The sequence below is a fragment of the Helicoverpa armigera genome, chromosome 8 (assembly GCF_030705265.1).
Source record: "Helicoverpa armigera isolate CAAS_96S chromosome 8, ASM3070526v1, whole genome shotgun sequence".
In the NCBI taxonomy this organism is placed as follows: Eukaryota; Metazoa; Arthropoda; class Insecta; order Lepidoptera; family Noctuidae; genus Helicoverpa; species Helicoverpa armigera.
In genome coordinates this window covers 4,744,757-4,768,239 of record NC_087127.1, presented here as the reverse complement: position 1 = coordinate 4,768,239, position 23,483 = coordinate 4,744,757, and the positions used below count along the sequence as shown (strand labels likewise).

Here is a 23,483-nt window from a genome sequence, read left to right as displayed (position 1 = left end):
TCTTCATACACGTGAGCTGTCGACAGTCGTTCGTCGTCAAGATCATTGCTCTGCAAGTATTTTATACTCGTAACTCAGGCTCGAAGGAGATCACTCAGTAAAAGGTTGGTAGGCGCGCATCACGCGTGTGTAATTCGCCTGTGCGTATTTTCTTTTTTTTTTGCCGTGAATATTTGAAATTGGAATGGTATTAATCGGTTTGGCGGGCTGTGTAAGCTGGTATGTTTTTTTTATTATTTATTAAGATAGAATAATTTGTTTACATTATGTACGCGACAAAATTAAATAAAACTTTATTTATGAAAAACTTAATGAAAAAGAAAGGCGTGCTAGGATTTACGAAGTGTAGACATGCAGAATACAATTTCAAGGATATCCTCCCTCCATGCGATTTGATTTATTGAGGCCGTGTTTTTCATGATAATAAAAAGTAAAGTACCAACTAAGCTTCATAATAAAACCTCATGGCCCTATCAAATTATATGAGGTAAACATAAACTTTTGTTATTAATTTCAATCTACCTTCTTTTTTATAACGCACAATAAAACTACGAAAATACAAAACAGCATATCAGGAAAAAAATATTCAAAATTGCTCATAAATATTTTTTTGCAGCAGGTTTTATGTTTTAATTTTTTTTACGATCCTATCCTCTAATGTCAATTACCTCTTGTAGTATAGCTAAAGGTGCGGTCACGGTCAAGTGTAACTAAACGTATCTTGCTCCATATAACAATGCTATATGAATGCTACGCTAGGCTACGTTTTCGTAGTCAGTAGCTCTCTACGCGGTCGTAGCGAAGACAATCAATGATGCGCATGATCAAAGTAGCTTCGAATATGAAGGTTTTACAACTTTGGGATTATTTAAGTGCCAAGTTATAGCCATGAGGTCAACAGATCAAGGCATGCTTGCCACAATCCGTCAATTAAGGGTCATTCTATTTCGTACGGTTTATTATAGAATTTAAAGGCCGAGAATCTCTATATAAAAAGGTATTTGCTACTTGAAGACCTATTGCTATTAACTTGATAGCTTTAATACAAGTGTAGCGCTAATCCTTAGTGGAGTGTTACTTTAAAATACCCAAAATGTCTATTAGAACCAGTTTTAATTTGCATATCAAAGTTACCTTGACACTCATCGCTGAATTTAAAATTTAAAACTAATTATTATTATCAAAGGAGATATTATGTATTTACAAGATAGGAGAATAATAATTCTTAAGTAATAATTTAGATAACTGCCAGTCTTACTACAAAAATGGCTTCAAACAATGATCTCACGCATCAATGATTCAAACACGAGTTTAGCTAATCACTCCACAAAGCGAAGCGCTAAACATGTGTTTAGCAGATGTTCAATTTTCGTGCCACAGAACCAAGTTCGCGTATTTTTTGCCAGACTTTTGGTAACAAAGCAAAGCACTCGTTCATCTATACGCAGATAGCTTACAATTTGACCATCAACAAATAGTACGTTAGGAACGTACTATTTGGTGATGGTCAAATTTTATGTAATGTTTTAAACACTACAATAAAACGAGGTATATATATATATATTTTGTAATTTAAATATCCATATCACTATTTTGGAGCAAAGCCTAGTTAGGACCAGAAGAAATGGCAAAGTCCAGTGATATCGAATGGAACGTTCTGTAATGACAGTTTTGTCGAAAGTATTGTCATGTCAGTCACTGTCATCATTTGCAACGGTTTTTTGTTTCGACTTGATTTTGTTTTTGCTTGAGTATACTTCTGCTATAGAACGCAAATTATTTGGAAAACATGCAAGGAACTAAAAACAATACAAGTACACGTATACGTGGTGAAAACTGGACCCAAGAAGAAAAGGTAAGCAGCATTTTTAATAGATGCGCGGTAATTTGTTGACGAAATGTTTGGTTTATACATCATGTTCTCCATTCTAGGATCTGTTCTTCGAAATAATGCGGGAGTCCGCACATATTGTCGATATTAAATCAACGGATACCGATAGTAACAGAAGAAAAAAATTGGAATGGTTGAATGTCCAAAACAAGTAAGCATAGACATATATATACTGAAACAAGTTAACTTGCCTTTTTTTAAACAAGTTCACTTTTATAAAAATAGTGTGTAACAAAGGCTTGACTAATATTAATTCATGGTACTTACTAAGCAACTTATATCTTGTGTAATTTTTAAGTTGTGTTCTAATTACATATCTGTAACAATGTCACTTTTGCTGCAGACTCAAAGAACTTACCGGGAAACCTAGAGATGTACCTCAGTTAAAAGGTTTCTGGAGGCGGTTTAAGATGGCCACAAAAGAAAGTGTGCCACAACACCAAACAACCTCATTAGAGGATTATGATATATCGGGAGAAGGTGAAACTGTTACTGTAACTGCAGATGTGTACTGCAAAGAGGTAATGTTTAGTACCTACTCTCAATTTGCCTAAAACCTACTAAAATTGTATTATTCAAAACATGTTATTGTTACAGAATTATAAAGTACACCCCCCTACCCCTATAACAAACAAAACACAAGTAGAAAAAAAAATGTAAGTACTTAAATAATTTTTATTACAATACTTAACCTTGCAATTAAAAAGTTGTGGTGGCCTAGTGGGTAAAGGACCAACCTCTCAAGTATGAGGGGGCGGGTTCGATCCCAGGTCAGGCAAGTACCAATGCAACTTTTCTAAGTTTGTATGTACTTTCTAAGTATATCTTAGACACCATTGACTGTGTTTCGAATGGCACGTTAAATTGTAGGTCCTGGCTGTCATTGAACCTTGGCAGTCATTACGGGTAGTCAGAAGCCAGTAAGTCGGACACCAGTCTAACCAAGGGGTATCGGGTTGCCCGGGTAACTGGGTTGAGGAGGTCAGATAGGCAGTCGCTTCTTGTAAAGCACTGGTACTCAGCTGAATCCGCTTAGAATGGAAGCCGACCTCAACATGATTGGGAAAAAGGCTTGGAGGATGACTTAGACTTGCAATATTTATGTTGTGCATATTTATGGTACTAATGTTTTTTTGCATATTTTTACAAAATATCAATTTTGTTACAGTACCTGCAAGACAGCGCTGCCCAACAGCAATTTTAAAATTAAAAAGCGGGCCATGGAAATGATGGAAGAAGAGCATGAGCTAAAAATAAAATACCAGCAGCAAGAGTTAGCCCACCAGGAATTAAAACATAGGATGGAGATAGAGTTATATCAGTTAGATAAAACAAAAAAAGAATTGGAAATAGAACTATTAAAGAAAAAACTAAAAGAATAACTTTTATTTAAGTACTTACATATATAAAAAGAGTATTATTAAGTTAGTGGTAGTTAAGTTTTTATGCTAAGTAAATAAAATGTTGATTAATGAAACGTTGTCTTATTATGATACTCCTCACTGTTGCTCTCCAAATCTGTGATCTCGAACTTTCGACGAACGACGAATATGTGCAATATCTAAGTTACAATATCTATTGCAATGTTGTGAAGAACTTAGTTTCATGAATATTCCTCTCAATAGGCCACTGAATCGTTGTTTCCATAACCCGAAACACCTCTCTAATGTTGTCGGCATATTGATAAATAAATAGGCTTTTTTCGCCAACGCTTCTGCGACATTTCTCGCAATTTTAGTGATTGATTGTTGAGTAAACGATCCTTAGGGTCAATTCCCACTGAAAGAGCAGCGGCCGGCAGCGGCCGTAAGAGCACGGAAAATGTAAGAGCGCGGCGCGGTGCGGCGCCGCGCGGCCCGCCGCGCTCGCGCTCAATCCCTTGCAATTACGGCCGCTGCCGGCCGCTGCTCTTTCAGTGAGAATTGACCCTTAAACACAGTTTCGTGGTAACACTTTTTTGATCACGTGCTCAACAGATGTCCAACTTATGTTCATTTTTTTCATCGTACGAAAAAATTGACTGCATTTGCCGTGTAAATGAAATGAATGAATGAATAAAAAACAATTCTAAACGATCCCACTTTTGTTATAAAGTTCACAGGGCAGGGCGAAAACTTTAAACTGAATAAAAAAACATGGTTCGGGTCATTGATCATAATGATCATTGATAGGTAGATAATAGTGTGCGTTCGCGCAGCGGAATGTTGTTGAATTTAAAGATTTTAATTATGCAGATAATTAGTGTAAGACGTCCTATAATTGTGTATGGTAAATAAAAATTTGTGTATGCAGCCATTGTGGAGAAATTCACCAAAAACAGATTCCGCTGGGCGAACGTTGGCGAACGTTGTCCTGGCGGAACTTTTTTTAATCCATAGACTTTAGAAGAAAAGAGATGTGTCCGAAAATTAGTGTGTATTTGTGTATAATTGATTATGTATGAATGAAATCAGTGCATGCATAAACTTCGGAGAAATTCAAGTTTCCGCTACGCGAACGTTTGGCCATTGGCTAGTTTTCATATAAAGCGCTTACTTAGAGAGCTGTAGATTTTTACATACGTTGTTTTTAATTTGTTTAAATTTGTTTAAAAAACTGATTCAGAAAAAGTCGTAGGGTTTAAAAGATAAAAATATAAACGTAAAATACACTTATTAGGTCTTAGTTCTTAAAGTATGCAGTTTGGGGTCTAGATTTTCACGTTTACACAAACCTTGTAAGTGTCTCCAACATGTTGCCAAGTATCAATGATGTTCCGTTAGTAATTAAAAAGTTATAGGATATTTTACCATGAACAGATCACTGTTTACAAAGCAGTCGAATATCACGACGTTCTAAAGGAATTGCATGGTAAAATGTATGCCAATAATTAGTTTAATCATTCAACTATTCACTTGCAAAATTTCATGTCATTAAATTCAGTAATTAAAGAAAGACAATTAAAATATCGAAACCCTACATAATCCGACCAAGTTCGGATTGCTACAAAAAAGCGGCCGTGCCATATGTCTAAGCAACGTTCTTAACTTGGAAGGTTAGTATATTTATTAAAATGGTACAGTTGCGTAAACAAGCGTTAGGAAAAAATAAAACAATTGCATTTCTTGAATGAAACATATTTTTTTAATAATAATGCCACTATCTACGACATTTTAGTTAAAATTAAATTAGTTAACTGCCTCGTTGGTTTAGCTGTCGCAAGTGCGGCTGCTGAGCACGAGGTCTCGGGTTCGATTCCCGAGTCGGGCCGAAATCGCTTTGTGGGTTTTAGAAGACTTTCACAAAGCAGCCCGGAGCCTGGAAGCTGGTGATTGATACACCCGTGCATCGGAGAGCACGTAAAAGTCGGTCCTGCGCCTGATCTCTCTCCGGTCGTGTCGGATTACCGTCCCATCGGGCTATGAGAGTTAAGGAATAGTGAGTGCACCTGTGTCTGCGCAAATGCTCGTGCACTATAATATGTCCTGCGTAGTTGGCTAATCTCCTTACATGAGAACAGCCGCCGTAGCCGATAATCGGCTAGGAGGACATCATCATCATCATCATCACATAACGTTTATTAACGTTATTTTTAATCACGTAGTCAAGTAATTTATGTAAGTAATAATAATAAAAATATTTTTGTACACGGATATTTAAATAGAAAAGTACTTGTTAATTGAAGATTTATTTTTATCGTAGATAGTGGCATTATTATTAAAAAATATTTTTCAATCAAGAAATACAATTGTTTTATTTTTTTCTAACGCTTGTGTACGCAACTGTACCATATTAATAAATACTAACCTACCAAGTTAAGAACGTTGCTTAGACATATGGCACGGCCGCTTTTTTGTAGCAATCCGAACTTGGTCGGATTATGTAGGGTTTCGATATTTTAATTGTCTTTCTTTAATTACTGAATTTAATGACATGAAATTTTGCAAGTGAATAGTTGAATGATTAAACTAATTATTGGCATACATTTTACCATGCAATTCCTTTAGAACGTCGTGATATTCGACTGCTTTGTAAACAGTGATCTGTTCATGGTAAAATATCCTATAACTTTTTAATTACTAACGAAACATCATTGATACTTGGCAACATGTTGGAGACACTTACAAGGTTTGTGTAAACGTGAAAATCTAGACCCCAAACTGCATACTTTAAGAACTAAGACCTAATAAGTGTATTTTACGTTTATATTTTTATCTTTTAAACCCTACGACTTTTTCTGAATCTGTTTTTTAAACAAATTTAAACAAATTCAAAACAACGTATGTAAAAATCTACAGCTCTCTATGTAAGCGCTTTATATGAAAACTAGCTAATGGCCAAACGTTCGCGTAGCGGAAACTTGAATTTCTCCGAAGTTTATGCATGCACTGATTTCATTCATACATAATTAATTATACACAAATACACACTAATTTTCGAACACATCTCTTTTCTTCTAAAGTCTATGGATTAAAAAAAGTTCCGCCAGGACAACGTTCGCCCAGCGGAATCTGTTTTTGGTGAATTTCTCCACAATGGCTGCATACACAAATTTTTATTTACCATACACAATTATAGGACGTCTTACACTAATTATCTGCATAATTAAAATCTTTAAATTCAACAACATTCCGCTGCGCGCACGCACACTAGATAATACCTAACTATGTTTTGATCATAAAAACGTACTGTAAGCGGTCAAGCGAGTACCTATCTACACAAAATTATTGGTTACATGCGGTAATGTGTGCCAAGAACGAACGTTTGTAATCGGTGACACGTGAACTTAGATGTACCTAATAGGTACAAAACGTGTGCTTGTAGTTTTTGCTCTTTTATGTTAGTACTTTTGAACCTAACGCCAAAAGCTGTAGTATGTAATAGGTCAAGGAATACCTAATAACAACAAGAACTTTTCTAATGCATTTAAGTGTATTTATGTAGGTATGTCTATGCAATACTTAACATAAAAAAGGAAACAGCCCACATTAATGGAGGCCCATGTCCGCCATTATAATATTAAAATTAATCAACGATTAAAATCTACCTTTGTGAATTTAGGCAGTAAAACCGCCATATTTTTTTTAAAGATAGGTACTAATGGCTCTTTGGGAAACTGGTGGGTTAAGTTTTTTTTTACGCATTGAATAATTTCGTTTCGTAAATGTCACCTAGGTACCATATACACTGTTAAGACAGGTGCCATGAATGATGAACAATAGATAAAAATATGGGTAATTAACAAGCTTTTGCTATAATTTATCATGGCTAGTTTTTATGTACCAAGTCTTAAAATAATATTACTTATACCAGGATTTTGTCACACATTTTGTTAAGGTCACGGTCAAGGCGTTAGTGGAATAAAAATAAATACCTATGTTATTGTTAATAAAAAAATATGTAGAAGCCTTTGTACTCATTTTAAATAGGTATACCTTTTCATTCATCGTTTCATCGTTATGATCCTTGCAATAATTTTTATTTCATGCCGTAATTTCAATGATGGGGTTTAAACCAGGTCAGTTACAGTTACAGCCTTTTTATCGTCCAACTGCTGGCCACAGGATTCCTCTCACACGGAGAAGGATTGAGCATTAATCACCGCGCTTGCTCAATGCGGGTTGGTGATTTCAAACTATACAGTCCAGGTTTCCTCAAGATGTTTTCCTTCACCTTTTTATCAGCCATTGGTGTCCAAGATATACTTAGAATTTAAGTACATACAAACTTAGAAAAGTTGCATTGGTACTTGCTTGACCTGGAATCGTACCCACACCCTCATACTCGGGATGTTGGTTCTTTACCCACTAGGCCTCCACGCTCTCATTATTTCATTAGGTAAATATTACCTACAGTGTCTGATTGCTTCAGAAGATATAGGCAAGGTAGGAAAATTGCGTGGAAATTCATTCATTCAATGCAAACATGTTGGTCGAATTTTGTCATTCAGTGAAGCAATAGAGAACGTCGCCCGTTTTTTATACATAATAATATTACTGACGTCCTTAGGTAATAACGATTAAATTACAAGAATATAAATAGCGTTTTTTTACAAGTCTAGATAAATTGCCAGAATATAGTTCCTATATATAGTATGTAAGCAAATAGATTTTTAATAACATGTTATTCTTCCTCAATTATTCTCAAAACTACTCCTTACAAGACTAGTAATACTTACCTATATTTTTCATGGCAACCGGAAACGATAGTTAGATCATTTCGGTAATAAAGGATATTGACAACGTTTTAGTCTATATTTTTAGCAAAGCCTACATACGCTTGTTTTAGCCTTGGCATATAAATTAGTAAGGCTATCTGTTGGCTAGATAATATCATGACGAGGGTTTTTATCTTTAGGGAAACTTTGAACTGTTTCATAATGCATTACCATTAATTTAAGGGCTAGTCAGAGCTGTTCGTACTTATAATAGGGCATTATTAACCAAGTGAGACAACAGGGATTTGGTCAGTTTGGTATCATAAAAAAATATCTTAAACAAACCACGGAAATCGTATCTATTATTTGACTCTAACTTAACTTACCTCCAGGGTTCGTGGTATTATTATTTGACTGTATTTTATATAACCAGTAAGAAATGACACGTGTGATATTCTTAATTCATACAAATGTGCAATAGTTAGCTTGTTGGTAACTTGGTATTAACCACCTTGTTATATTTATATACTAAGGCATAATTATCTGTGTGACGTAAACCATAACTTGTTCATTCGCCATGGACTGTTATGGTTAAACAATATCGTAAAACAATGCTGATTTACATTCGTTGTCTCAGAGCGTTAACTTTTTAAATTTTAACGTATGTAAATCACGCCAAGCACAACACACTGCCGACGCGGAAATGCGCGGGAAATTACAAGGGGAAAAATCTGCTATCCCGCGCTACGCGACGGGTGACGCGATGCAGTCTGTGGAGCGCCTAAGAAAATAAAATTCAGTTAAAAAGTAAAAAAGAATAGGGATTTTGGCAATTTATTGCGTTAAACGTTAAGTTTAATTTTATAGCGTTGCATTTAGGTTGTAATACTTAGATCTTCTTTTCCTGACGTGCAGAAGGTATCTAGGATAATTACCTACTGCACGTGCCATAACTTCAAGGTGACAGAGAAAACTACATTGTAATTTATCTGCACTTTTTTCTGCAATACCTTGTTGATAATGCAATGAATATTCATTTCTCGTTTGTACCTTAAAGAAAAAGATATCGAATTCTTTATTTATTTGCTGATGTTTATTCTTTAGACTGGAATTGAATGAGAGAAATTATTTTGGTTTGAGGTCACTTAATAGCTTAATTCACCGATAAAATAAAACTTAATCAATCCGATAGTATTTTCTCCCATAATACATTAATTACTACAATATATTATTAAACTAACACATGCAATTGTTCTCAAATCCAACACAGTTGATATTGGCGTCCAACGTTTTATTTTGAGAACTCTAACATGATGAGCGATTGTTAGCACAAATTCTTTATAGAGACCACCAACGACACTGCTTGAAAATGACAATAATATTAATAGGATAAAATTTCTCAAGTTGAAGGCAAAATAACTATGAAAAGAAGTGTCATGACAGCCTTATGTATAAGAAGGGAAGCAAAAAAAGCCGTAGCAGTTTTCCCGACAGTTACTCAAATGTTTCTAAGATCCCTCCTAGTTTATCACTTTTCTGTACATATGATCATATTAAAATTGCTTTACAAAAAATGTGTGCCTACTGGAATTGCAATCTCATGAAGTCATGACCTATCCCTCGTTCGTCCGCATTGTCCAAATTTTAAGCAACTCATGGGGCTGCAGTACCTAATGTTTAATTGTTGATAACTCTTTTGTTCATGGAAAAGGTCAAGGTGAAGTTAATCTTCCGCATTTTTTGGAATGTCTGTTTTATAGATTACGGAGATAAGACTAATGCGATTTTTTCACAAGTTGTGTAGTACCTAAATGATGTTGAAATACAAATTGACCGTGCTAGTTCAAAAAATGTAGATTATGATGTGGGTAAAAAATTGATGCAGTGTGATTTTGAAAACGTCATTTTCGGATTTGGTAATTCCCAGCTGAAGTGATAAATTATAATTTGGAAGTAGGTGCATAATACTACAAAAGCAGACACTTAATTGTTATATTATTCCTACTTCTGTTTACGTTCATACAGTTTACAAATGATCTATTTTGGCGTGGAATGGTTTTTTCGTATTAATGACAAGAGTATAACCCTATGCTTTGTGTCTAACGTTAAGCTGTTCTTTATGGACGTGACTCTTGTCTAACTCGATTTGATACTTACATTAAATAGGTTATATCGATTAGGTAGATACTCAATTATAAATACGCAGCATGCGTGAGACGTGACTTTTTTCTTCTGAATTGCATGCGTGTCTGTCAATCATGAGATTCAGATTTCCGTGCCATTGATTATTTTATATAGATTGCCGTGTGGAGGATATGTTATATACGAGAGCCCAACAACTGTAGAAATAGTGATGTACCTACTTAATTAAATAACTTTGAAGATTTCATCAAGGCGGCCGACTACAAAAGCTTGTTGCTTGCTGTCGAATAACAGAAAATTATGAAATTCTATAATGCTAAATTAACAAAGTATCATTGGGGTTAGGGTCAAATGGCGTGAGTGAGATCTCTCTCAAGTGATAGGAATGTTAATGAGCGTTTACTATCATTGCTAAGAACAAGCGCCTCTTTTCAACAACACTGAAAGAGTTTTTTACTCTGTCCAATAGTTCCTGATATTAGCGCGTTCAAACAAACTCTTCAGTAAGATGTGAAGAAGTAAGATGATGTATATATAGTATGTATACAATATGATACAAATAAAACAAAATGATAATTATGATAATGATACTTTCATTTCGCAGTTGCACATCTTACCATCCATAAAATTTTTCAAGGTTTTATGCACAAAATTTTTAAAGTATTCGTTCAAATAGCAATAAAGACTTATCTTAAGATTAACATTATTATCCTTGATAATGCAGTCTTTATGCAAACAAGTAACGTCTTATGTTTAGCTCATTAAACTCATCTGTTCATATTTGAGTTAGGTCAAGTTCAAATAAGGGACAGTAAGCTATTTATTGTTACTGAGATAAATATTTCCCGTTGTTTTCATTATCTTATCGAAGTACCTTTTAAAGATCTGTCGTAGGTACCTCGTAAGTATAATGTAGTGTAAGCATTATTGTGCGGTTTAAAAATTATCATGGTTTTTTAAAAGATTGTGAAGTACTCTTCAAGTATATTGTGTTTCCACAGTTAGAAAAACAATGTAGGTATATGGTTTAGTTTATTTCATTATGTACAATTATTACGTAGCCATGTAGGTTCGTTTATAAAGTTCTAATTAAAATAAAACAATGTAGGTAGTTTTATTTTAATTAGAACTTTTTAATTTAGGTATTAGGTAAATATAAGTTTTAATGTCTGCCTACATTATTTTTAAATTCAATAAATTATTTTAAATAATATAGAAGCGTGGAGATTTGGTGCACAAATAGTTCAGAGCATACTTTTCCCGGGCGTGAGAAGTAATTAAGTATGTATATGGTTCCTTCGGGACACGGGTGTGACTACAGGGCACAGCTAGTTTAAAGGCCTATAAACAACATAGACGATGTCACTTTCCTTGTCATTGTCACCAGTAAGGAAAGACTGCACTCAAAACGGCCTAGCCTAAGGATAGAGGAAGTATGACGGACTGATTACCTAGCATTTTTAACATATATTTCCTGAAATAACTCTTAATTAAGGCTGTTTTTTGTATAATTTAGGATAGAATTAAGGAAAAACATACAGTGTATTATATGAAGTCTTTAAAATGCAATGAAATGATGCAATTGGTGTTTTGATGGCGTTATTCGGAAATAGCTTCCGTAATATTGAAATAATATTTTTTTTCAATAGAATTAATAGTTATTTAGACTGAGTTTAAGGCGTTGATGTCATCATTGACGTATGAATGAACCTTCAAATATTTTTAATCGAAGGTTTGATGAATGAATTACGAGTTTAAAGTGCTTTTGTTAAACTGATTTGCACGAACTTTATAGTAAGTCAAATTTTTGAAAGACAGTATATTTAAACTATAATTCGATGCCTTTCAGAAAATCCTAAATCGTTGTGTATTTACCGCGGCCAATCCCCGGATGGGTAAACTATTACCCTACTATAGCCACTAATTATAGGAAAATCCATAAAATAGGACACAACATACTTATCTACCTACAAGTAGATTTTTTATTCAACTGCCAAGATTAGTAATGTTTTAGTTTTGTTGTGAAGTAGATAAATACCTCCTCAAAACGTACCTATTTACGATCGTCAGTTATTAGTTTTTACTTGAACATAATTGTAACAAGTACGTATGTACGTATGGTAGTTTACTTTGATGTTACAGAGTAAATTAACATAGCCTTGGTCGTGGCTTTGTCTTCAAATAAAGTAATTTTAACAATAATTTAGACGCGGTAGGTATTTACAATGTGTGACTTTGTTGGTTCGTGTTACACAGTTTGTAACTCTAAATAAATAAACTCTAGAATAAGTGTACTGATTCAAAAATATTGATAGCTACCTACTTACATTATCCCAGAATCTATTTTCCCGATAGAGCCATATACAGCAAGTAGGTAATGTAGGTATCCTACTTGGATTTTGATCCAGTGATAATACAGTAAAATTTTCTGTAGGCCTTGGTATTGTACACTTATTACTAACCCTGCCCTTTCATAGAGTACCTACCTTTAATTTCAGTGTTTTATTTACTTCTAGCGTGCATATAGGTAAGTACTTTGTTTTTTTTGTATTTATTTTATTAACACAAGCAATTTTCTACGGCAGGAGATGAGTAATTAGGTAATTACGTGTTTAAGCATTGTTTTTCCTGTATATATAATTGTAATTATAGGTAAAACACTGTTTGAAAATTAAGATAAGTAGATAGAACAATCGTCTTACAGATGCAGATAGATTGTGACAAAAGATCCTGTTGTAATCTATCTTTACTGAAGAATGTGACCTCTTAATTAATGTTGTAATATAATAACGATCCTAATTGTAACAAAATAATGGGAACATTGCGAACATAATAATAAAGACATTAACGTAGCAATAATAAAAAAACAACGATAAATTGTATTGTCAATCAAATAAATAATGTGAAAGAACATACAGGATTGATTTTTAATAGTTTTCATGATAGAAGACATAACACATTTTCAAAAGAATAAAGAAAATTTCATTGTCAAAATGAGATGAGATGAACTTTGGAAGAAACGTTACTTCGCTTATTTCTCTACATTCAGGGGACATTATAGGCACACCGAGAAGATTTCTGTTTGCTGACGTGAGAAGCAATAATTTATTAGACACACCCTTTATTTCCACAAACTAACCACCATATTGCAAAGATGATAACGCAAAATATTTAGCTGATTCGCACGAAATCCCCAGTTACTTGTTACCAACAAAAACTACGCTATAACGTAGTTCGTTGTGAATAAAAAAATAGTTTGATTGACTTCGTATTATTCGGTGCATGTTCGATCTTATCGGGCACTAAACTTTAAAGTAATTGCTCGTGGCCCCGAGCGCAGCGGTAGAGCGAAGATGCGACTTATTAGAATATATGGCGTTTATCGTGGATATCAGTAGTGATTTTAAAAGGGCCCGTAGTTAGTTTTATTTTGTTTAAGTTAATCTTTTATATTGCTACCGTGAACTATCGAAACTGGCCCCCTAGCAATGTGATGGATATTAGATTAGATTAGATAGCTCTTAGCTACGTAGTGGGTAGCTAAGAGCTATCTAACTCTTTACTTAAATATGTTAAAACACAAAATCTGTATCAATATTTTGTACAATAATTTACTTCATGGACTTGCACACACACGCTCATCTCATAGCCCCAACTGCGGTTACATTTAACAATAGAACTCGGTAAATCTTTTAATCATCGGATAATCCCACATTAGGTACTACGGGCTTTTGATACACATAGCCGGATTTCAGTTTTCAAATATGTATAAAAAATGCGTTTAACGAAGGCCGAGGATGGTAGAGATATAATTATGATGCGCCGGCGCCGATTCAGTTTGTAGACAGCAGATCTTATGTACGGTCGTGTAATGTAACTAGTGACACCTAATTGTTTTACGTGTTATTAAAAATGATCATTGGAAATTAATGAAAATTTAATGTTTTGCTATCAAAATTAAATTAGGCATTCCCTTATGGAGGTTAATGATGATTTATCTTAAAGTCAGTTTTTAAAATATTTGTTGATTTGTAGATTATAGTTCTTCCATTTTAAAGATTTTTCATATTTGTTTCAGACGTATTTTAACAAGCAAGTCTGAAAAAAATGCTGTGTGTGGTAAATGAAAAATTATGAAAAAATCGAGTTAATTCTCTAATGAGTTTATCATTATTTAACTAAAATAAGTGAAAATTCAACATGACGTCTGAAGAGAAGACACCGGTGGACAGTTTGAAGCCGAACGAGACTTGGAGAATACTGAAGAATGTGGTCATCATCAGCCTGGCGTTCATGGTGCACTTTACTGCATACAGTGTGAGTTGCATTTACTTTATTATGTAATGGATATTATACTGCGAAAGTAATTAGGATATCATTTCTGGTTATCACTTTCTTGAATTGAGTTCATGCTCATACTTCCGACAGCATTGCCATCCACGGTATATGGGAAACTGCTGATTGCCTTCCTCGTTTATCGAGGACTGAAATATTTTTTTAAATCGGCTCCTGTAGCTAATGGACCGATTTTAAAAAATCGATTTAAGATTACTGCGTTCAAGCAAACAAACAAACTCTAGATTTATGAATATCTTAGTAAAGTTTCTTTTGTGAAAGTGGCTTTTAGTTTCCCGTGTCGTGCTTCAAAACGTCATCAGGCAAAACTTCCCCACAATATATTATAGTTACGTGACTTAGGTGGTCTACTTATATGAGGAAACTTAAGATTTCCTTCCCCTGCGGTTTTTGTAAAACAAAGGTTGGAAAATTATAAGACAAGTTAAAAAAAAATCCCTGTTGCGTTTGTTCCTGACAGTCATTTGAACATCTTTAGAGGTCGTTACGGACAGTCGGAAGCCAGAAAGTCTGATAACCAGACTTAAGACTATGGAGTACCAGGTTGCCCCGATACTGGGTCGAGGAAGCCTGGTTAAAACATATATCTTACTAGCAAACCTGGAGAACTCCGTTTCGCCACCAGATGGCTTCATTTTATGTTACATTTTGTTTGGTGATTAGAAGATAATTTTTCTTATATGAATTTTCTTTGCTATACACCTCACGGAGCTCGAAACCTTTCCAACGAATGCAAAACTGTGGATATCGGTTTGTGCGTTCTGGAGTTATAGCGTCAGGAAGGAAAACCCGACTTATTTTTATTTTGTAGATTAGTAAAATCAATTAATAAATGCTGCACTAATATTACCTACACCTATTCTTTTTACATTAATTAAGATCACATCGTGTTCACCTTAATGATAATGATGATATAGTCAAGTCATTAAGGAAGTGCGATGTTATGGCTGTTAGTCGGTTCAATAGGTTTGTTGAACCTTGATTTGCAGTTGTTTTTATGCAGCACTGCCTTTTGTGGAGTTCTTTGCAATGGTCATCAATGTTTAGGTGTCAACTGTATTTTTTACAGTACGGTATTAAAAGCGTTTTTTAATAGAGAGTAGGTACAGAGGTTCGATTCTTGATACTTTATAGATTCAGTAATTAGTAGGTAATTGTTTTATAGATAACGAAAACTTGATACTTGGGTATATAGAAAACTGAAGGTTTTGTATGTTTAGCTGAATGCGTTAATTCTAAAAAAAATGGTCTGTATTCAATAATAATTAGAATTACATACATAGACGGGTTCGTTATGTAGCTCGCTCGGGAAATATGTACTATAGGTACAAATAAACTAGTAGACAGCAATCATAGACTTGCAAACTACACCCCTTTTTAAAAAAAATGATAAGACGGATATAAAAAACTACAGGCCGATTGCGAAAATTCCTATATTTTCTAAAGTTATTGAAAAAATCATTTATAATAGCATTAATAATTATTTTGAAAAATACAATTTATTCTGTAGTGAACAAAAAGGATTTAGAAAAAATACAAATATTAACAAGGCATTATATGATCTACTGTCCAATGTCATGACTTCAGTAGATAAAAGGGAGCCAGTCTGTGCTATCTTTACTGACATGTCAAAAGCTTTTGACTACGTAGATCACAAAATCTTGCTACAAAAGCTTTATGCTTATGGCATAAGAGGCAACATTCTAAATCTATTGAAATCATACCTAAGTAGTCGATGTCAATACACAGAAATATCTAGAATTTGTCCTACAAAGAAAACTGCAATTATATACACTTCCAAACCTAGAGAAACAAAGTATGGCGTCCCACAGGGTAGTGTGCTGGGACCACTTCTATTCCTCATATATATAAATGATCTTCCTAAAAATAAAGATTATAAAATGGTCCTCTTTGCTGATGATAGCCCAGCTATAATTAAATGTATAAATCCAAACGATTATCAAAACTACATAAATAGCTCACTAAGTGAAATAATAGCTTGGCTCAATAGCAACAATCTTGTTATTAATCTAACGAAAACTAAAATTATGCATTTCAATCAAAGATGTAAAATCTCAGATATTAATGTTGAATATGATAATATTAAAATAGATGATGTTAATAACGTAAAATTTTTAGGTATAACAATTGATATTAAATTAAATTGGAAACCTCATTCGGATGAAATTTGTAAACGCCTAAATAAAGCTGCATATCTTCTTTTTCAGCTATCTAAAAAAGTAAATATAGAAACTTTAATAACTGCATATCACGGACTGGTAGTTTCAATTTTGAGATTTGGGTTAATATTTTGGGGACAGTCAACTGATAGAGAGCTGGTTTTTAGGATGCAGAAGAGATGTATTCGTTCAATGTGTGGTCTTAAAACTACAGACAGTTGCATACCATATTTTCAAAAATATAAACTTCTAACTTTTCCTTCACTTTACATTTTAGAAACCGCACTGTTTGTCAAGTCTAATCCACAACTATTTCTGAAAATATCTGATGCTAAAAAAATGCCCACACGTTCACAATACATAAATAAATTATGTCACGTAAATTGTAAGACCGCTTTACTCAAAAAGAGCTTTTTTGGTTTGGCTCCAAGAATTTACAATAAAATTCCCACCTTAATCCGAGATCTACCTCTTAGTAAATTCAAAAGGGCTCTTCAGGCAGTATTAACCGAAAAATGTTACTACTCTTTGGATGAATATTTGAATGATGTGTCTCTGTGAATTGTATTTATTGTTGTTTATTTTGTTTTCTGATGATTTAATTACTATTTTTGTTTGTCAATTTAATGTTAAGTTTTTTTTTCTCTACTACATTTGTACGTCGTAATGACAAAACATAGCGTTCTAATTATACATATGTAAGATCTTTATTTTGTCAATACCTATGTTTTACAAATAAATAATATTCTAAAAAAAAAAAAATCTTTAATTGACGTATCAGAATAATTAAGCTAAAACAAAAATACTTCAGTTTACAGAGAAAACATAGTCTCAAGGACTACCAAAATTATTTGGGTTTTGATCTCGCCTTTTTAGAATGTTCACATAGCCTCTGAAGTTGAGTAGGTTCGATTCCAGGACAAAGAATTACCAAAGTAACGTTTCTGAGTTACAAGTATGTATGTACTTTCTTAGTATCTTGGATATTAATGACTTAGTAAAGTTGAAGAAAAACATCTTAAGGACACCTCGACATTTAAGTTTGAAATCGCTAATCTTCCAAAAAGGCTGATGATGATGATCATATTTTACAGGGTGCTGCTAATCTTCAAAGTTCTATCAACGCGGAGGCAGGTTTGGGCACAGCATCGCTGGCTGCAGTGTATGCCGGTCTCATCTTCTCTAACATATTCTTGCCTGTTGTCGTTATCAAGTAAGTGTCCTGTATAAAATGTATATGCTAATAAAAGGTTTGCTGGAAGAAAAACCATGTTCACCCTTGCTCATCTTGTTCTCCGTAATATTGTGTCTGGAAATATAACTTCAATAAAAGATTTTCAACTACATAATCTGAAAATTTTGAGATTATGCAGTCTTTTAAATATTTGAAGGCTAATTATAATTTTGTTTGCAAATGTACATTAGTTGCGGTTCAATAATTTGAAGTAGCTGACAGTGAAGCTCAAATAAATGCGTTTGAATAATGGAGCCTTTTGTTTTATTAAACTGGATATTTCGATTAACGATTCTTTATTCGGTCTTGATTTAAATTAGTTAGGTGGGTGATAGCGTGCTTCAAATCTACGACTGTTGTTGGGAGTATTCTAATTATGCACTACCGTGGACCTGCCTGGCCACCACTATCTTCAGTTTTGGTTCTTAATTTGAAAAAAAAAATACTGGCCTTCTTGATTTTTCTTCGAATAGCGTCGGTCGTAGGATTTTCAAAGCAAAAATTTACCAGGGGTCAGTCGGAAAACTCAGTATGTTCAGTCAGTGTACTCATTATGAGTATCTTGGTGATTCCTTCCAAACTTAACTCCCAATATTCTATTCCAGATGGCTCGGCACGAAATGGGCGATATCCCTATCATTCATCACGTACATGCCGTACATAGCTGCCCAGCTGTACCCGACGTTCTACACCATGATACCCGCGGGGCTGTTCGTGGGGTTAGGAGGAGGGCCGCTGTGGTGCGCCAAGTGCACTTACTTGTCTGTGGTGAGATACCTTGGTTATACATAACTACCTACACTTACTTAGATATGGGAGATAAAGGGGGGTAATTTTATATATGTAGGTAATCAGTCTGAGGAATCCTGGACTATATAGTCTGAAATCACTAAACCGCATTGAGCAAGTGTCGTGATTAACGCTCATTACGTGTGGGAGGAGGCCTGTGCCCAGCAGTGGGACGAAAAAAGGCTGTAACTAACTAATCAGCCTGCCCTCTTTTACCAAGAAGCGGAGAGCTGCTTGGGTTTTTTTGGGTTGAGAGGGTCAGATAGGCAGTGATGCCATGAGAAACACTGGTACTTAGGTTTATCCTGTATGGGTAGAGTGGAAGACGACCCCAGCGTAGTTGGAAAAATGTAGATGGTGAAGAATTCTACGTCAAACTTCTTTGTTTCAGAAACATGGCTTACCTTTTAAAGATTAGCATATTTGGTCGCTTGCGGCATGCTTGTAATAAAAGATTACTTTCTTGTTTATAATTTATGTCAAGATAGCCGTTTTTCCGCGGGTTCACCCGCGTCCTGTGGGAGCTACTGCCCGCACCGCATAAAATATAGCCTATGTTACTCGCAGATAATCTAGCTTTCTAATGGTGAAAGAATATTTAAAATCGATCCAGTAGTTTTTGAGTTTATCCATTACAACCAAACAAATAAAGTTTTCCTCTTCATAATATTAAGTATAGATTAAAATTGAATGTTCCAGGTATCAGAGGCTCACAGCAAGTTATCGAAGATATCAGCTGAAGCTCTTCTGGTGAGGTTCCTCGGCTTGTTCTTCATGATCTTCCAGATGAACCAGGTTTGGGGCAACTTGATCTCTTCACTTGGTAAGCCTTGTTTCAAATATTTTGATCAGGGGCCCGATTCTCCTAACTTTACTTAAGCAACATACGATTCACATTTGACTGCGATCCAATCCCGACTCGATTACGATTGAAACGTATGTGGCATTTTTTCTTTGAAATAAACGTTTTTATCCTTTTCTGTCATTCAATAATGAATCATTTTGTCTGCAAATGATTCACTATTGCAATATGATTGTAGAGCAAACTACCGTATAGACCAAAATCACCAAAATAGCAGACCAATCGCAAACCAATCGAATGTCGTTGGAATACGATTGGTCTTATATTAGTAGCAGAATGCCAGATATGGTTAAAACTGCTATTGCGATCATATTGCGATTCGTTTTCTATTCGATTTTGACATTATTAACTTAGGAGAATCGGACCCCTGATTACACGATACACTAAATAAAATCATTACCGATTCACTATTATTGATTTTTGAGTCATGAATAAACCGCTGTGCACCACTTTACTTGCTGGTTTGGTCTACTCGCTCTAGCAAACAGTAAGTTCTAACTAAGTGTGTGGGAACATTTCTAAACTATCCGCGAAATTGCAACTTTCATACGGCGAATACATTCTAGGGGACACGCGCTGACGCGACGCTTACATATTGTTTGATCGTGAATAATTTTGGAGGAATCTCCTCTGTTAACGTACACCCAATTTTAGTTCATAAAGCATTTTCTCTTGTTTACAGTGTTGTCATCAGGCAACAATACAGCCGCCGTAACGTCAGTGAATGAGACTATGATCCCCATTCTGTGCGGCGCGAACTTCTTGCCTAGCGCTGACGCAGGGGAAGCCTTGCCTCCGCAGCCAGCTGAGAAAATACAGATGATAGCAGGTACGTCACATCAATATTATAAGGGATGTAACTATACTCTGAATGGGCAAGCATCTATGGAAGTTCACTCGTTACCAAAGGGCTGGCCTATACTCCATTATTTTTTCTAATTTAACAGCAAACATTTGAAACAGGCAATCAATTTTAAATTATTCTTTGGTTATTAAGTTTTTCCTATGTTTTCCAGGCATTTATCTCGCATGTATGGCTGGGGCGGCTCTTATAGTTGCCCTAGGAGTAGACTCCATGAAGAGGTACGATCTATATATATTTATTTTCTTGCATTTTGGCGACCAAATACTCCATTCAGCTTAACAACAACAAAAAAGTGTTCCTTAAAATATATTTCTTTATAGATACGACTTAGGCCGCTCAGGGTCTGGTGGAGGTATGTCAGGACTGGCCCTTCTGTCTGTGACCTTGAAGCTGCTGGTGGAACCCACACAACTACTCCTCGTTATCATCAACATCTTCATTGGATTGCAGCAGGCTTTCTTTGGAGCTGACTTTACTGCGGTAAGTTTGCCCGTCTTCAGATCTCATACAAAATGTTATGAATATTATGGTTGATTGCTCATTGTGAATTATAAAAAATACTGTAGAAGACCTAACGTACTTTAAACATAATAATAGAAACAGAAATTTCCCAAAATATTAACTTTGTTAAATGTAAAAATACTGTTTTTATTAAATATGCGAAAAGGACTACGATGATTTCATACCAACGCGTATACTGAAGATCAAGTAAATCTGGCTATAGAATCTTTGCAATATACATACATATTTACAAGAATACCACCACTATTCACATTTCTATGCGCAAGACTACAATTTGCATTAACAATGTTTGCAGGCGTTCGTGTCGTGCGCAGTGGGCACGGGCTCCGTGGGCTTCGTCATGATGACGTACGGCCTCGCCGACGCTATCGGCTGTGTGCTTACTGGGTATCTGGCTAAGGTAAGGATTTTCTGATTCAGAGAATGTTGATAACCAGGTTTCATGATTCATGCCGGTTTTAACGTGTAACACTTATGTTCAATCGTTTCGAGACCTGTTTTCAAGGCAAACGTCTGATCATTTGTATGTAGCAATATTCAGACTATCTTCTCCACTGTTTTTACAAAGCGGGTCTACACACAGAGGATCACCACTAGTAGCCTCGGGAGGCATATGACGCGCGAGGTAACTAGGCATGTGTGGACGTGTCCCGCACTTTTGGGGATAATTTCTTAGCGCGGCTACATAAAAAAACATGTTTTTACTAAGCTAGAGTAAATAACAAGCAAGTATTATTTGTAAGGTATTATTTTTTATTTATTTTTATTTATTTGTTCAACAAATTAATTTATTTAACATTACCATGTCTTTTCCAGCTGACAGGCCGTATCCCCCTAATATGTGGGGCTACAGTAGTCCACGCAGCGTTGTTCTGCGCAGTACTGTGGTGGCGGCCGCACGCGGGACAGGGCCTGGTGCTGTACATCATCGCCGTATTGTGGGGCCTGTGTGACTCCGTGTGGATCGTGCAGATCAATGGTAATATCTGTTTGTTTGATTATATTGCTAGAATCATGGCTACTAAAGTCCATGTAGTCTTGTTCAGAGTAATTCTGACGTGGATCTATGCGGGTCCCTCTTTTGACCATTGTACATCCAACTCAGAACTGTGTTGAGTAGAGTGTTCCTTTCTACTCCACTGCATTCCATCTCATCTCTGAGTTGATTTTGAGGTACAACAGCACGTTCAACCATCTTTCCCTTTCAATATCTTGTCCGCTGTTCTTATTAGACGGGTCCACACATAGGGAGTAGCCTCGTTAAGCCATAGTTAGCTAAGCATACTTCTCCATTCTTACAGCATACTACGGCATCCTATTCCCCGGCAGAGAAGAAGCGGCCTTCTCCAACTTCAGGCTCTGGGAGTCAGTTGGCTACATCATTGCTTACGTCGTGTCTCCCTACCTGAGGACCAGCGCCAAGACCTACCTCATTTTCACCATGATGATCATAGGAGTGACCTGCTACTTCATAGTGGAATACCAGCAGTATAAGATCAAGAGGAAAGACCAGAATAAGAAGAAGGATTTGTACTACATTACGAATACTAGTAAAGGTTGTGATAATATCGCTTTTCAGACTGTCGAATGAGGTCTGTGAAGACAGAAATAATTGACTATCGAGTTTAATAGTTAAGTGAGTGATATTGATGAACAAGAGTGTCAAAAGTTTAATGGTAAGACGGAAGTTCTATAGATAAAAGCTAAGGCTAATAAATGTCAGTTGCGGATCTTATTTTCTTGTGAGGCTATCATTGGACATCCTTGGCAGTCGTTACGGGTAGTCAGAAGCCAGTAAGTCTGACACCAGTCTAACCAAGGGGTATTGGGTTGCCCGGGTAACTGGGTTGAGGAAGTCAGATAGGGCAGTCGCTTCTTGTAAAGCACTGGTACTCAGCTACATCCGGTTAGACTGGAAGCCGACCCCAAAATGGTTGGGAAAAAAGGGCTTGGAGGATGATGCGCTTCTACGTAAAAAGCACATAAAAAGAAAACCTTTCGTACTCCCCTACTTACCTTCTTACGTATTTCTTCTTACATCTATGTAATATCGCCTATGAAACTACTTCTGAATGTGTGATACAGATTTTCACAAAGTAACAATTATTTTAATGCATATAATTTGACTATTGACAGATATTATAATGGTTTGTTGATCTACTTCTGTAATGTAATCGTTATTTAATAGACTTACGATTACATTAACTGCAGCACCCATTATTCAATAATTCTCTTGTTGTAAATATTTATTATGTAATTGTTAGTAAACCAGTTTGTGTGACATAGTTAAGAAGTTGTTACTATCCGATTACATTGTTATTTTATTATGAATTTATAATAAATATCTAGGTGTATGTAGACTTATGTTAATTATCAATTATAAACATTGATTGTGATAACTATTATAATAAGTATCTTAAGTAAATATATTTTTGTTGTAAAATGATGTGTTTTTATTATTTCAACTTTTTTATATTACTAGTGTAGAATAAGTAGTTTAACTGTT

At 35.1% G+C, this 23,483-nt stretch overlaps 2 protein-coding genes across 3 annotated transcripts; both read left to right on the top strand.

The window, feature by feature from the left end:
- Positions 1-71: 71 nt before the first annotated feature.
- On the top strand, positions 72-23,413 carry LOC110383720 (UNC93-like protein). Of its 2 annotated transcripts, none has more exons than XM_064035996.1 (11): positions 72-219; positions 14,248-14,486; positions 17,800-17,918; positions 18,545-18,707; positions 19,428-19,551; positions 20,273-20,419; positions 20,607-20,673; positions 20,776-20,935; positions 21,273-21,377; positions 21,794-21,956; positions 22,279-23,413. In XM_064035996.1, the coding sequence occupies exons 2-11, from the start codon at positions 14,370-14,372 to the stop codon at positions 22,566-22,568; spliced, it is 1,455 nt and encodes a 484-aa protein (XP_063892066.1). In that variant the 5' UTR covers positions 72-219; positions 14,248-14,369; the 3' UTR covers positions 22,569-23,413. The 2 variants fall into 2 exon arrangements, with proteins under 2 accessions (XP_063892066.1, XP_063892067.1); XM_064035997.1 differs by lacking the exon at positions 72-219 and adding an exon at positions 13,925-14,173.
- Positions 1,688-3,343, top strand: LOC110383721 (uncharacterized). The gene is made up of 5 exons (XM_021344537.3): positions 1,688-1,855; positions 1,933-2,042; positions 2,235-2,412; positions 2,489-2,547; positions 3,060-3,343. Exons 1-5 carry the CDS (start codon positions 1,790-1,792, stop codon positions 3,271-3,273), a joined length of 627 nt encoding a protein of 208 aa, XP_021200212.3. The 5' UTR covers positions 1,688-1,789; the 3' UTR covers positions 3,274-3,343.
- Positions 23,414-23,483: the final 70 nt, after the last annotated feature.

Excerpts from the sequence above, each read along its gene's own strand:
- LOC110383721 (XM_021344537.3), top strand. The coding sequence starts at position 1,790 with ATGCAAGGAACTAAAAACAATACAAGTACACGTATACGTGGTGAAAAC. Across the intron at positions 1,856-1,932 it reads ACTGGACCCAAGAAGAAAAG|GATCTGTTCTTCGAAATAAT; the intron begins GTAAGCAGCATT and ends TCTCCATTCTAG. Across the intron at positions 2,413-2,488 it reads CAGATGTGTACTGCAAAGAG|AATTATAAAGTACACCCCCC; the intron begins GTAATGTTTAGT and ends TTATTGTTACAG.
- LOC110383720 (XM_064035996.1), top strand. The coding sequence starts at position 14,370 with ATGACGTCTGAAGAGAAGACACCGGTGGACAGTTTGAAGCCGAACGAG. Across the intron at positions 20,674-20,775 it reads GGAGTAGACTCCATGAAGAG|ATACGACTTAGGCCGCTCAG; the intron begins GTACGATCTATA and ends ATTTCTTTATAG. Across the intron at positions 21,378-21,793 it reads TTACTGGGTATCTGGCTAAG|CTGACAGGCCGTATCCCCCT; the intron begins GTAAGGATTTTC and ends TGTCTTTTCCAG.